At 35.5% G+C, this 13,950-nt stretch overlaps 3 protein-coding genes across 3 annotated transcripts; 1 reads left to right on the forward strand and 2 right to left on the reverse strand.

Annotated features, from left to right (window-relative positions):
* The first annotated feature begins 2,293 nt into the window (after positions 1–2,293).
* On the forward strand, positions 2,294–5,470 carry LOC141592247 (uncharacterized). Its single transcript, XM_074412851.1, has 5 exons — positions 2,294–2,529; positions 3,252–3,770; positions 3,863–3,946; positions 4,056–4,127; positions 5,129–5,470. Exons 1-5 carry the CDS (start codon positions 2,503–2,505, stop codon positions 5,291–5,293), a joined length of 867 nt encoding a protein of 288 aa, XP_074268952.1. The 5' UTR covers positions 2,294–2,502; the 3' UTR covers positions 5,294–5,470.
* A 145-nt stretch (positions 5,471–5,615) lies between these two features.
* Positions 5,616–7,581, reverse strand: LOC141592246 (uncharacterized). The gene is made up of 5 exons (XM_074412849.1): positions 7,265–7,581; positions 7,024–7,146; positions 6,602–6,838; positions 6,275–6,439; positions 5,616–6,183 (listed from the first exon to the last, which is right to left on the reverse strand). Exons 1-5 carry the CDS (start codon positions 7,394–7,396, stop codon positions 5,830–5,832), a joined length of 1,011 nt encoding a protein of 336 aa, XP_074268950.1. The 5' UTR covers positions 7,397–7,581; the 3' UTR covers positions 5,616–5,829.
* Positions 7,582–8,339: 758 nt separating this feature from the next.
* On the reverse strand, positions 8,340–12,518 carry LOC141592245 (protein trichome birefringence-like 11). The gene is made up of 4 exons (XM_074412848.1): positions 11,832–12,518; positions 10,265–10,654; positions 9,821–9,979; positions 8,340–9,198 (listed from the first exon to the last, which is right to left on the reverse strand). The coding sequence occupies exons 1-4, from the start codon at positions 12,377–12,379 to the stop codon at positions 8,838–8,840; spliced, it is 1,458 nt and encodes a 485-aa protein (XP_074268949.1). The 5' UTR covers positions 12,380–12,518; the 3' UTR covers positions 8,340–8,837.
* Between the last annotated feature and the right edge of the window lie 1,432 nt (positions 12,519–13,950).

Here is a 13,950-nt window from a genome sequence, read left to right on the forward strand (position 1 = left end):
TGCGGATGCTCGATCCGCATCAAGCACGCCAAAGAAGATGGCTTGGCGGAGCGGCGGCGATTGCGGCTATATGACGATATAGCAATCACTGAACGGAACCTCCAAATAGCCAAGGAGGAGAGGACGGATACGATAGAGCAGAATAAGATCCTCTATGAAAATATAAGAATTGCATTTTTACATATGTAATTTTTTTTTTTAATTTATGTATATATATATATATATATATATATATATATATATATATATATATATATATATATATATATATATATATATATATATATATATATATATATATATATATATATATATATATATATATATATATATATATATATATATATTAATTATGTTTATCTTACTTCTTTATCTTGCTTCTTCATTGTTTTACTAACTAATTATGCGAACAATACTTAAACAAATAACATAATGGTCGATACAAACACATACATGCAAAAGAAATAAATAGAAAAAGAAAATAATGACGATGAAACTAACAGTGACGGCGAGATTTACCTGATAAATACAGAACGTAATAGACGATGAAATCACAGTGACGGCGAGAAGATAAAGCGACGATGAGAAAGAGAGAAAGAGAGAAAGAGAGAAAGAGAGTGTGTATGTGTTTTGTGTTTGTTTGTCTGCTGTGTTTGTGTTTGTGTATTAAGGGTTGTGTTTTGTGGTCAAGAGACTTACTTTGTGTGGTTTATAGTATGGAAGGTATTGACAACGGTTATTAAACAACAACCGTTGTGAAATATGTTTTAACAACGGTTGTAAAAAACACCCGTTGTTAAATAAGTTTTAACAACGGGTTTCAAAAATAACCGTTGTGATTACTTTTCACTAACTTTGCGCCAATTTTGCGCCAAATTATTAACAACGGTTGTGCATGTGTGACCCGTTGTTAAAACTAATAACAACGGTTTTTATAACCATACCCGTTGTAAAACCGTTGTAATTTATTTTAGTAAAATTCGCGCCATACATTCTACAACGTCTATTGTGATTTTCGTGAATAATCGTTGTTAAAGGGGCGTTGTAGTTGCCCGGATTTGTAGTAGTGATAGCCATTTCTTCTTTGTCAATGGTTTATGACAATATTGCTCCCATTGCAGTATTTGTAACAGTTAGATACAACGATAACGGTAGCCCCACTACAGGTGGGATAAGAACTGGTGGAGAGGACAACACTTCTTTTATTTTATCAAATACAGTTAGACACTGGTCATCCCACATAACGTGTTCTCCGACCTTTAGCTTCTTAAAGATCGACTTGCATATCATTGTCAGCTTCGCGACAAATTAAAACAACGAAAAACGAACGATAACAGGTCGTGCTCACAACAAGGGCAAACTTAACAAAGTGTTAACGCACAAGTCGTTACCTAAGCACAATTATCACTCATATTCTAGGTTGAGGATTCTCCCTAGATTCCCTAAGTCGATTTTCACGTAAGGTGAGCAAGGGTTAATGGAGTTTCGAAGGATATTTCTAAGGAGGCAGAGGGTGGTTGCTTCGGTTTATGCTCGGGTATTTCGGAGGGTTTCAGGGTGATTGCTTCTGTATATTCCGTGTTCTCTTTATGGGAATGAAGAGGAGTCTATGTAGAGACGCGAGATGCTCTAGGGTTTCAATTAGAAAGGTTAGGAAAGGTGGGTGTGAATGTGATAAGTTGTTGAGACGGTTTTGAAATAATATTGAAAAGATAAATCTTTAATTTGTTCTCTATCTTTTTTGGCTGACATGAGAGGATAAAGGATCTAGGAGATGACAATCTTGGTGAGCAAGTAAGGGAGGTGTCGGTTTCTAAGGAGCTTGAGCCATGGCTCCAAGAGGAACAAGGGTTGCCACCCTGTTTTGAGCTCACATAACAGGGGCTCGGGTTTGGTTTGGCTGGGTTCGTAGGTGGGAGAAAGAGCGAAAATGGTCAATATTAATGGAATCTTTTACTTAATTTACATGATGACATGATTTTGAATTAAAAATTTTATTTGAAAAGAGAGAAATATTCGTACCCAAAACATTACTCCGTATATGTAATTTTTATGATGACATGATTTTGAATTATCATTAAACTAAAATTCAATGTTAACTATTAAGAAAAAAATGTTTTCTACCATATTCATCCCATGTATTTATTTATCTTTTTATTTTTCTTTGACAGATATATTCTAATCATGTAAACAAATTATTAAATAAAGGAGATAAACATTAAATCCTTATCCTTATAACTTTTTTTCATTATAATTATAATTATATATACGTTAATTACCCGTTGTAACCCATGGGCTTTCAAACTAGTTATTATTATTAATAATAAGTGAGGTATTTATTGTACAACGCCTAGTCTTCTTTCTTCAAAAACCTCGATCAACGTGGGCTTGTTCTATGAACCATTGCAATTCCAAATTTGTGGGACTAATCTTCTTTCTTCAAATACCAACGTCCCAATTTTGTTCCCTTTGCAACTTCTGTTAACCCCAAGATTTGGCGTTATGGGTAGGAAAGCAAAAGCAAGCAAGGTTTGTTTAACCCTTTTATTCATCACTAATACTTTACTTATCATTCATTATTTTTACTCGAAGATTGATTTTAGTACTTGTATTGCATTTGATTATTAGGGTTACTTGTGATTAGTAAATTTCATATTCTATAGCAAATTCTTTTGAAATTTACTTGAAGATTGGTTACGAGACCAATCACAACAACGACAATATTATCCCCGTGCCTCAAGGGCTCCCGCGAAAGGTAGGGCAAGGAGTTGGATATATACAATCCTTTTCACTAGAGACGGGTGTCGTTGACCCACATTATGATCACTTTAGCGAGCCAGTTTGCTTTATCGATTCTTTGCACCCTTCACTTCCTCTTCATTACCAAACTAAACTTAAAAGTTTTCATGCTCACTTATATTTCATGGTAAGTTACACTTCAGACACGAACTAAATGAACTGAAGAGGTCTTAGTCTAGTGGTTAACACTGAGGTAACCTGACAATAGGTCGCGGGTTCAAAACTTCAAATAAAATAAAGTCAACTGTACTCTGTCAGTTGTTAGTAATGCCCTACCATGCTATTCATGTGTTTTATTTTGCTTGGATATTCTGATTTCATGTACTTCATGAGTTATTTCTTGCTTTATTACTTAAGACATTCATCATCTCGCTTTCTCGATTAATGCTACTTTTGAATATTGTTATTGTTATGGTTGTTGCTTTGGTGGAGTATTAACTTTGCTATGACAGAGCCAAATAATGAAGGAACCATTGGTTCCCAAGTCTCCAGTTGAAGGGGCAACAAATGATTCTCATGGAAATCTTGATAACGTAGAGCATGGCGCTTCTGTGTCGGGTACTTCCCCTCCTGGCAAAACTAAATCAAAAACGACTTCTAAAGTATTTACTAGAAGATCTCAAAGGGTTCAGCCTAATTCTGTAAATCAAGTATCAGGACCTGTTGTTCATGAAATTATCAGCGAAACTGAAAATAGCAAAGAAGTACCTGAGAAGGACAAAGAAGATGAAACTCGTGTGATTGAAGATGAACCAAGCAAATCTCTCGAGAAGACATCCCATATAACCATTAAATCTTGTCGCAGAAATTTGAAAGTTAATATGCAAGAGCCTGCTGTAAATCAAGTATTAGAATCTGTTGATGAAATAATCAGTGAAACTGAAAATAATGAAGAAGAATGTGAGAAGGACAAAGAAGATGATGAAACTCGTGTGATTGAACTGAACAAATCCCTCGAGAAGATATCCAACGTAACTATATCAAATCTTTTCCTGGAAGTTTGAAAGTTTTTGTGCAGAAGGCTGTTTTATTTAATTGAAGATTCTTTTTCTTTTGTTGACAGGAAACGGACCAGAATACCGAGGAGGAAATTCTTGGTGGAACTGATATGAAATATAAAGCAATGTATATCAATTCCCAAAGGAAGGTAAGAGGACTGAAAAATACTGAAACCTGTCATGTAATTATATAATGTGGTTAAGTCAGTCATGTGGATAGGTTAGCCTCAAAGTTAACTGCTTTTCGACATATTACAGATCGAGTCTTTGATGGAGGAGAATAGGGAATTGACCAAACTTCTGGAACATGCTGTTGGGAAAATCGATGTGGTATGTGTCGTTCTTCTTTTTCTTGTTATTTTTACGAGTTGCACTTCGTTATACTTACATTGTTTTGCAATTGGTGGTTTAACCTCAGAATTATCTTTCCTATGTTTCGAGTATGTTTTAGTATTTTTTGAATAGTTAGACAGACCCCTTTCCCTTCCTTTTTCATGCTATGTTTCCCTCATATTGTTAAGGATGCGTTTAGCTCAATAACTTCTACATCCATGGCTATCGAAACTCAGTTTAGAAAATGTTGCCACTAGGTACTAGACAATTACGCGACTACTGTCGAGGGGGAGTGTTTTCTGCTTCCTTATCTCAGGTAAGTGAAAAAGGATTACAGTAAAGGGGCAATGCTCTGAGTTGTCTGTTTAACCTCAGAAACATGATTTAGCTTCCTTGACCTTTGGCCATGTGATAATTATGTGGGTGAAATCAAATTAGGGAAGGTTTTCTGGATTCTTGTTGAGGAATTACAGGCACATTCTTTCTCATACTAACCGATTATATGTATGTAATTTTTTGCATATTCAGAAAAGAAATTGTCCATGATATTAGAGGAGTAGGTTTTAGTTTTGATCAGGGAATCGGTTAATACCGCCTGAAATGACTTCATGTATATAAACCTTCACGGCTTTTAAGCGGCCATGATGAGTGTCACGTTCCCTTCTTAGACATCTTCATTCAGTACAATTTTAAGTCGCTAAATCCTTGTCACTTGTATGCGGATCTTGTGAGTGATACTCCCTCCATTCCACTTTTATTCTCCCCTCTCCCCCTAAAAGTTACTCCAAATTTATTGTTTGTCCAACATCTAAATTTAGTATGGTTAATGAGTGATCTATTGATATTGCCCCTAATTTATTAACTACTGCACCTCTCCATCAAAATGATTTATCCGGTTGTTCCCATTCTTTTAATTCAAGAGTAGGTTTGTTATTTTACCACCATGGCACCATTTGACTTGATAACTTTTGTTTACTATTTTTTGTTGCTCGTTTCAGTTTGAGAAGCAAAGCAGCATCTTCTCAGAAGTAATGAATGTATTTGCCAGTTTGTCTAAAGTAAATGAAAACCTTTCACGGCAAGTGAAGCGTGGCGGTTCTTACGACCAAAATGATGATGGAATAAGGGCTTCAAAAAAGAACAAAGTTGGATTTGAAGCGTAGTAGTAGTATCAGCAATTCAGCATTATGTTCCTTTTTTGGCTGCAAAATTTCTTCTTTGTACATCATAGCCAATATTTTCTTTGCGAAAGTTCTAGGATTTGATTTTCTAGCGAGTCGCAAAATCTTAATTTTATATGTGATTTGATGCTTTCACATATGACAAGTTTAATGTTGAAATTTGCGGTCTTGTTTTATGCCTTTCGTGTGAGCATCTTATGTCTCGATTTTTTTACCCTTTGTTTGGATGAAATGATTTGGTAAAAGGGAAATGGTATTAAGGTTACAGTTTATGACAGATTTATGCAGATGGATTGACACGAAATGTGACAAATTAATTTGTTTTTACATCTAGTAAACGCAGAGTCCGCATTGGAGAAAACATTAAGTACAACAAATGACTTATAGTAGTCGGAACTACTCAGAAGTGCTAATATTTGCCAAAGTGCATGGTTTTGCAGGGAATGTTGACATAAAATTTCATGTGGAATTTCAACGCATTTTACTGAGGCGTAGAAACTAAAAAGAGAATGAGAGATTCAATGATTCACTAGCTCTTCGTCTTCAACAAAGTCAGCACGCAGAGGGGTATGGAAATCAAAATCATCTGATCTGGGCATCAGGACATCTTCCTGATCCTCGACGCTTTCATTATATCTGTGGTCTTCCTGGTCCTCAATACTTCCATTATTGCTCCGTTCTTCAGCTCCTGGAGAAGAGAAATCCAAGCAAAGCCCTTCAATAACTTGCTCATAAGAAGCGGAAAGATCTTGGGTGGCGAACTGGTGGTACTCGACTAGTTGTTTAAGGCACTGGTTTTCCCTTGTTAAATTTGCATTGTCTGTTGCTAATCTCGACTTCTCAGCAAGTAGTGCCTCTAATTGTAGCCTCACCTGTTATATACCAAATAAAATTCGAGTTATAGGCAAGCTGAAATTAAGGACAGTTCAAACATACAAGTGTCTTCAACTTGTAGATTTTTACCAAATCATCTTCATCAGGTCTAATGCCTTCTCCAAACCCATCTCGAAGCCTCCGGTTTTCTTCCTCAAGAATTGCACACCTCTCTTGCAGAAAACACATATCGGATTTTACTGTTTTCAGCTCCTTGGCTAGCGAGGCCGATTTACTTGCCATAGACACTGCAAGCTGATATTTATATACAGAAAACATCAAATACTTCCTGAGTCAACTATTCTAGAAAGATGCTCAGATTTGTTAAAGTGTCAAGTGTTGAACACGAGTCTGCAAGCTAATAATAAGAATGGTGGGAGTAACATAAAACAAACATAATGAAACACAATTCCATACATTTCTGACTTTCTTGAGTTGCATATCAGTTTGGTGTTGCTTCTTTTTCTCATTCTCCCCTTGTTCATCAGAGCAACATTCATCAATCTTTCTCTTCAATCCCTTTTTCTCTTCTCCAATATCTTCACCATTCTCTGATTTTCCATCATGCTCATCTTCAGATTTGTTGTTTGTGCTACTAATTGTGTTGTGGATTATCTCTGTCAATGTTGATGACTTTGCTAAATCTCTAGTCCCCTATATCATAATTTGTAGAACTAAATGGTGTTATTCCTCGTAATTTCAGGAAACTAAGCTTAAGACCGTCTCTTTTCATGTTATGTGGTTCAATAATTGAATGACCGCTGTAAGCTTACGACGGTTTTAACTTTTAGGCACAACAAGCTCTTATAAAACCACAAGCTCTATTTAATTAACAATACCTGAAGGGCATTATCAAGGTTACTGGTGAGCTGAGATAGTGAAGATGCAATTGAATCAAATCCCCTAATCAATAGCATAGAATCCTCTTTCATTCGCTTTGCTCGACTCGAATCACCATCAACCTTGCACCCAATACAATAATTAAACTCAGGGAAACGCAAATATAATATAGTACATACCCAACTAAAAAAATTGATTGAAACCTCAAAATAAAATCAGATAATTGAAAAATCAACTAACCGTGGTAGAAATAGAAGAGGGCAGCTGGGAATTTCGGCTTTCGAGAAGTTGTTCAACGCGATTATTCAAATTGCTCCATAAACGCTTATCTGAAGTGGGACTAATAATCAGGGTTGATGCTGAATTTGTCATTGATAAGGCTAATTCCTATAATCAATAATATTATTATAAACCAAATAAGTAAATTAATTGAAGAAATAAAAATTAGATATTTAGAATTTAGATATTGGTATGTGAAGGAGAAGAAGGAATTAAATTGAACAATAAGAAAGAGTGAGTGAGTGTATAAAGAGAGTACAACGGCTAGTTTTTGTGGTGAGGATAAAAAGGTGGAAATGTTTAAATAGTAGGCGCTATTGTCTAACGTTCCAAGGTTTTCTTTCGTTTTCTTAAATGTCAATCCAACGGTTTTGTGAAGTTTGCTTGGAAGTGGGGGACTAGGTAGTTGAATTGATAATTGTGAGTACTGAGTACTTATTGATTGTTGGTGTGGCATTCATTAATGGTCTAAGTTAGATTAGAAATATTAATTTAGTAATTTCGCTTGGATTAATGAAACTTTTTTTTTAAAGAAAGATTATTGAGAATCAAATTAATGGCCAGGATTTCTTTCATGTAAATATTACGGACTTAGACTTTTTAGAGTGATACAAGTTTGTAATCATTCCAAAACGTAACTGAGAGTGTTCAATTTCGGCGAATCAAACCAACTACAGTTAGAAGTAGCGAGTGCTCCCCTTTGCTACTAGTTAGGCTCCCCTAACAATACTGGTAGAGTTAGTGATTCACCCATGAAAATTTTTGGCCTTTGTGTTTGTGTTTTTGGTAATTCATTATTGTTGAGACTTGACAATTACCCTCTTTTACTTAGTAACCAACCGTTTTCATAAGAGTTGTAGTCACCATTTTTATTAGCGAACAATTTAATATTATTTGTTACCTGTTTTATCAGTTTTAGAATCTTTGATACTAGTTATCCACAATAACTTTATGTAAAACCGTGTCTTTCGGAAAACATGCCATATTGTCAGATGAATGAGAGATACTTGTATTTACAAGCACAAAAACCTGCTACTTATGAAAATGGCCAGTCCTGCACTGGGAGAAATACACTTGCTATTCACTTTCATGTGGTTTTACATCTATCAAATTTCACACTAGAAACAACATTCTTATCTTTTTTTTCTTTACATTTCCAGGATGTTACAATTGAGTAATACCCTAACAAAAGAATCACAAACTAATCTTGTATACCAAAATACCAAATCATATGTACCCATTTCTTAGAGGCACAACATACCCCCTCCTAGAATCAAATTAAAGCTAGTATAATTCCGGCATCCACTCCAAACACTTGTACACAAAGATCATATGATTCCTCCAGCTACCCCGTAAAACTTACAACCCTCCTCCGTCAACACCAAAGTTTACGCACAAGTAAAAATGTGTCTCCCACGTCTTAGTGGCGGATTTAGAATAGCGTTCTCAGACGTAAAGGTTTTTTATAAAGCACTTGACTTTCGAAAAGAAAAGCTGTCAAATGAATCATCTTCTGATTTTTTTACCTTTTTCATTATAACCCATCTTCCGAAGCAATAGTAGAATTCCTCGAGTTAGCGGACTGCTGTTTGAGGAAAACAGCATAAAGAAGTTCATTCCATGTATCAGGAACGCCTGGCAGGCACCAATGACTACAGTCTTGTCGATGCATGGGAGCGGGTTTAGTGCCCATGTAGTACAAGGATGGATGACCATCTCTTCTCTGCATTGTCAAATAGGTGACATTTACCATGTTCACGCCAGGTGTCTTTGTATGATTGGACAGAACATCATTGACGATATTATAGTGGCCCCACATTTGCGGCGAGTAAGGCGCCTCTAAGTCGGGTGTTGTTTCCAAATGACAAGCCCCACCATTTTTCCAGTCACCTCCACTGTGAAACACAGTTTAGAAAATACAGGGGAGTTTCAGTGCATTGGCTAGACAAGATACTTTCAAACATGGTATACCTCAAATTATTTTGTAGGGGTAATCCATCACATTTATAATTGGCGTCATCTATACCAAGTTTCCAGAATTCTAGTGTCCATATATGAAATTTCAACAAACATGACTAGCGGTTGTTTTTTACAAGATGCTATAAAAATGATTGTGATGAGAGGTTGTATCGTTTAAAATTCACAATTTTATTCATGATCGTGTTCAATATGTAGCAGCACTGTGGCAAATTGTCGGACAAACAACTAAGAGAAAGCAATGGCCGTAATTTTCATTCCTTTACAAACGCATGGAGAGCTTAAATGGTATCCAGTATATGTTCGAAAGTGGAAACCTGATATGTCAAAATGTGGCAATTTGGCAATTATATAACTTAAGGCTTGCAAGGTTGAGGAAAGGATTTTAGTTTGAAGGACTGAAACCAGAATACATTTATCAACATGCTCATACAGAAAATCTATTATGCAGCCATGCATTAGAGCCTTAAAATTGTTTTAAATTCAAATGCATCGAAAATGTACAACAGGGAAAAACATTAGAGGTTTATGATGGCAAACCTGAAATGCACTGGAGCATAAGAACGGAAATAGACACTGGTCTTGGTCACATTCACTTGACTATCTACCCAACTGACAAGAGTCTCAATTGACCGTCTGAAAGCAGTTTCCACTGTCATATTCATCTTCACCTCATTGCCTTCTTGGAAGTAACAACCGCTGAAGAATAGGAAGAATAGCTTAATTCAAATATTAAGAGGTTAAACGTCGGTTCAAGTACATTTTAAAATTCAAAAATCCACGAAATCTCAGTTATATTTAGAAGATGGTAGCATGGTAGGAGTATTACTTGTGCACTACGATTCCCCCCACTTAGATTAAAACAAATGCTTAAATTATGAATGATAACTAAATGAATGATCATCGTACATAAATCAACTACTTAATTCATAGCAAACTATAACAAACTGCAAAACAAAGGACACCATTTACGATTCTACTCACCTCCTAATAGTCTTATCGTGCGTCCACCAATGGCCAGCATTGAAAATTAGGACATCAGCATCTTTCCACTGGCGAGAGGTCCACTCCAGTTGATCCACTCTCAAAGTGTACCTCACCTGTTCTGGGGCACCAGCAGGCGGCCTGCCCTGAACAACTAAGAAGGGAGCTCTGTAGTACTCAATGGTGCAGTTATAATCCCGAAAGCGAAAGATCAAATATCCCATATGCTTTGTTATGGGATTCCCATTTACTTCATAGATTGAAGCCTTGTCAGGAATTGCAGAAGAAAGCATGCATAAAAGAGACTCCCATTGATTCCTTCCAATTGAGTCACCAACATATACAAGCCTCTTGTTTCTAAGCTTTTCCAACATCACCTTTGCATCGAATCTGTTACAAACAAGTCGAGATATAACATGTCATTATTCATATTCTACAATAGCAGAACCATCAAGGAGTACACAAATCAACGAATTTGGCAAATAAAATAAATATCAACAGCCCTCGCAAAAAAAGGGGTAATGAGGGACAGATGTACGCAGCAATACCCTGATGGATGAAATCCGAAATTGTATCAAATGTCTGCTATTTCACGATGAAAGAAGTGAAGTTGTAGAATCATTTTGTGTTATTCGATCATAATCTACCTCCAAGGAATAAAGACTTTGGAAAACAGCCCATCGAAGATTAATTTTGTTTATCGGTACAAAGAGATGCATACAAGGCCAATTTAATCCCATCTTAGAACTCTTAGCAAGAACAAAGCGTCTTGCTTGTGACGGGCTAATCCCGTCACAAGCTGAAGACCTCTCACAAAAAGGGAGAGGGGACAAGATGGGGCACCCCCATGTGCTTCCCCACTCACCTCTCATGGGTATTTTGTGAGAGGAAATGATATCCGTCACAAGCTTGTGACGGATATCGCCGTCTGTAATGAGATTTTGTGTAGCAAGAAATTTACCAACTACACCAGTAGTACAGTACAGTAATACAGTACCTAAGGGTTAAAACCCACCTGAACTGCAGAAATCTCAGACCATAGGATCAAATTAAACAAAACCAAAGTTCATCTAAAATGTAGAGGATGAAAATATCAGTATATTTATTTCAATCATTGTTTTAAGGGAGATAAAAGCTTCACAAACACCATTTGTCCAATACATTAACTAGCTGACATAATGAATTGGGCACATTTCAAATTACAATGCCTGCTAGTTGAACCCAAGAACATATTATCTCGAATGAGTCTTGTATGAAATCGTCTCACATATAAGACCACACATATATGAATACATCCTAATTTAGTTGTAGGTTCAATGAGTCTGACTCTCAGAGTCACATACATGTAAGACCGTCTTAAACAAGAATTTATGATCGACCATAAGATGATCCCACCAACCAATAGTTACTGTATTCAAATTTCAAAACTTATCCTAATAGATACCCCAACACCATGGACTCCTATAGTCCTATGTCTACCAACATAAGTACTTATGACATCAAAACTATACATTAACAAAAACATGCAAGTGAAAGCATAATAAAAAAGACGGAAAATGTGAACAACCTGGGCATATCACAATTGTTGGGTTGCCATCTCCACTTGGTATAATCATGATCAGGTCTACCATTTTCCAAACATCTAAAACCACCATCAGAAAAGGAACAATCTTTTGAATCATAAAGTGGGTATGTTTCATCCCACACCCATTTCCCTGAAAAATAATCACATTCTTCTTCACTTTTACTATTATTACCATTATTACTATTGTTATTATCGTTACGGTTACTTTCACTGCTCTCATTTTTGTTTCCTTGAATAAAACCAATCCCAAACTGCCACCTGGCTGCTGTTTCTCCATTTTTACCGTTGACTTGAACACCATGGTCAAAGTAAAAGAAAGAACACAAGAGAAATAAAGTAAGAAGCAAGAAGAATACTAAACTGATTGAAAATTCATGTGGGTTGTTGTTGTTTAAACGGTTTAATTTCTTGAAGAAATCAAGTTTATTGTTTATGTTCATGTTCATGTTCTTGATTTCTTCTTCTCCACTTTTACCAAGTTTTGGTCCTCTATAATACTGCTTTGAAATGGGTGAAATGGGTGGTTTCATTTTTTTCTTTGGAAGTTACTACAGATATATACTGTATTTATTTAAAAAATACAGAGTATTAAGTATTATCCTAAATGTTTATGTAAGGCGGTTTTATTTTGTCCCTTTTGCTTTTGGTGTTCTAACAGTTCAAAGTAGCAACTTTATGTGTACAAAAAAAAGTGAGGAAAATGGGTTGATTGGAGGAACAGCGAGGTTTTTGTGTACAAAAGCTTTTTGTTTTGAAGACGGAAAAAAAGTGATAAGAGAAGCAGGGAGGGAGGCAGGGACTAGAAATGGGAATGCGTTCAAAGTGGTAACGGCTTATGTATAAATACATATACTCCGTAATATGTAGTTTGATTAAATAAATACATAAAAATTATGTCATCATGATTCATGATTGATGTTGCTACAATACGATTTACTCCCTTCATTCAACTCCACTTTACAAGTTTCTTTTATCACGTTTACCAACGCAGCTTTTACACGATAAATATCATTAGCTGCGTATTTGCAAAAATTATAAAAGTTAGATATTTTTAATGTACTCTTAAAGACGAATCAAATAAGATCCCATATGAATACATGACATATCCCAAACACAAATTCTCATTGAAAGTTAGATATTTTTAATTATTTAGAGATTTACTACCATGTATTACCATGTTTTCCCAAACACAAATTCTCATTGAAGACATGACATATCCGTCACAAGCTGAAGACGGATATCATTTTACCTCACAATATACCCACTTTTTCTCTCTCTGCAACACTATTCATGTGGTCCCCTTTCTCCACTAACCCATTTTGTTATCATTTTATCTCACAAAATATCCGTCACAAATGGTAACCCGTCAAAAGGGAGACCAATTGTTTCCCAAATTCTAACATATACGCTACTTAATTTTTAAGAAAATATTTAAAAAACATTTCATATATCTCTAATGTAACGCCCCGTAATTTCGGATCGTTAATATATTTCGAAAATAATTTATTAATCAAATAAAAGTTGATATTTAAGTATTTAAAGTAAAAATAATTCAAAGAAATATAATTTTATTATATTTTGAAGAAAAGTATTTATTTTGATAGTTTCGAGATGTTTAGAAATAGTTTAAACCGTGTAAAACTTTTTATTTCGAAATAAGGGCGTATCGGGGGAAAATGACGATTCTTTTGAACATTGGGTAAACGGATTTGGAAATGGGTCTTATGAATACTCAATTTTCTTGTAATCTCGTGTTTAAGAACTTTGGTCTTGACGGAATTTGCGTTTGACTTACGGTTTTAATTATTATCGAAACGAGTCAAAACCGACTCGAAAAATCCCGACTCAAACCCGCTCTCCTCCTTTCCTTTCTCCCTTTCACGCGCACCACCCCCTTCCTTTCTATTTTTTTTTTCTGGTTTTCTTGTTTCTTCAACATTCTATCTTATTCCAAAGATCAAAACACCATTTCCATATAAAATCAAGCTTATTTTCGACACAACTCCTTCATTTCTTAGCGGTTTTTCACGAAATTTACCTTTCCGGAATCCTCTCGTCGCGATCTACAACTTGGTATAATTTAATTTCAGTTTTCTTGAAA

The sequence above is a fragment of the Silene latifolia genome, chromosome 7, assembly GCF_048544455.1.
Source record: "Silene latifolia isolate original U9 population chromosome 7, ASM4854445v1, whole genome shotgun sequence".
Lineage (NCBI taxonomy): Eukaryota > Viridiplantae > Streptophyta > Magnoliopsida > Caryophyllales > Caryophyllaceae > Silene > Silene latifolia.

Bases quoted from the DNA above. Each gene is read 5' to 3' on its own strand.
- LOC141592246 (XM_074412849.1), bottom strand. From the start codon at position 7,396: ATGACAAATTCAGCATCAACCCTGATTATTAGTCCCACTTCAGATAAG. The intron at 6,440-6,601 runs GTATGGAATTGT...TATAAATATCAG, and splicing joins AACTCAAGAAAGTCAGAAAT to CTTGCAGTGTCTATGGCAAG. The intron at 6,184-6,274 runs GTAAAAATCTAC...GGTATATAACAG, and splicing joins GACCTGATGAAGATGATTTG to GTGAGGCTACAATTAGAGGC.
- LOC141592247 (XM_074412851.1), top strand. From the start codon at position 2,503: ATGGGTAGGAAAGCAAAAGCAAGCAAG. The intron at 2,530-3,251 runs GTTTGTTTAACC...TTGCTATGACAG, and splicing joins GGAAAGCAAAAGCAAGCAAG to AGCCAAATAATGAAGGAACC. The intron at 3,947-4,055 runs GTAAGAGGACTG...GACATATTACAG, and splicing joins ATATCAATTCCCAAAGGAAG to ATCGAGTCTTTGATGGAGGA.
- LOC141592245 (XM_074412848.1), bottom strand. From the start codon at position 12,379: ATGAAACCACCCATTTCACCCATTTCAAAGCAGTATTATAGAGGACCA. The intron at 10,655-11,831 runs GTTGTTCACATT...TGTTTGTAACAG, and splicing joins AACAATTGTGATATGCCCAG to ATTCGATGCAAAGGTGATGT. The intron at 9,199-9,820 runs GTTTGCCATCAT...TGTGTTTCACAG, and splicing joins TATGCTCCAGTGCATTTCAG to TGGAGGTGACTGGAAAAATG.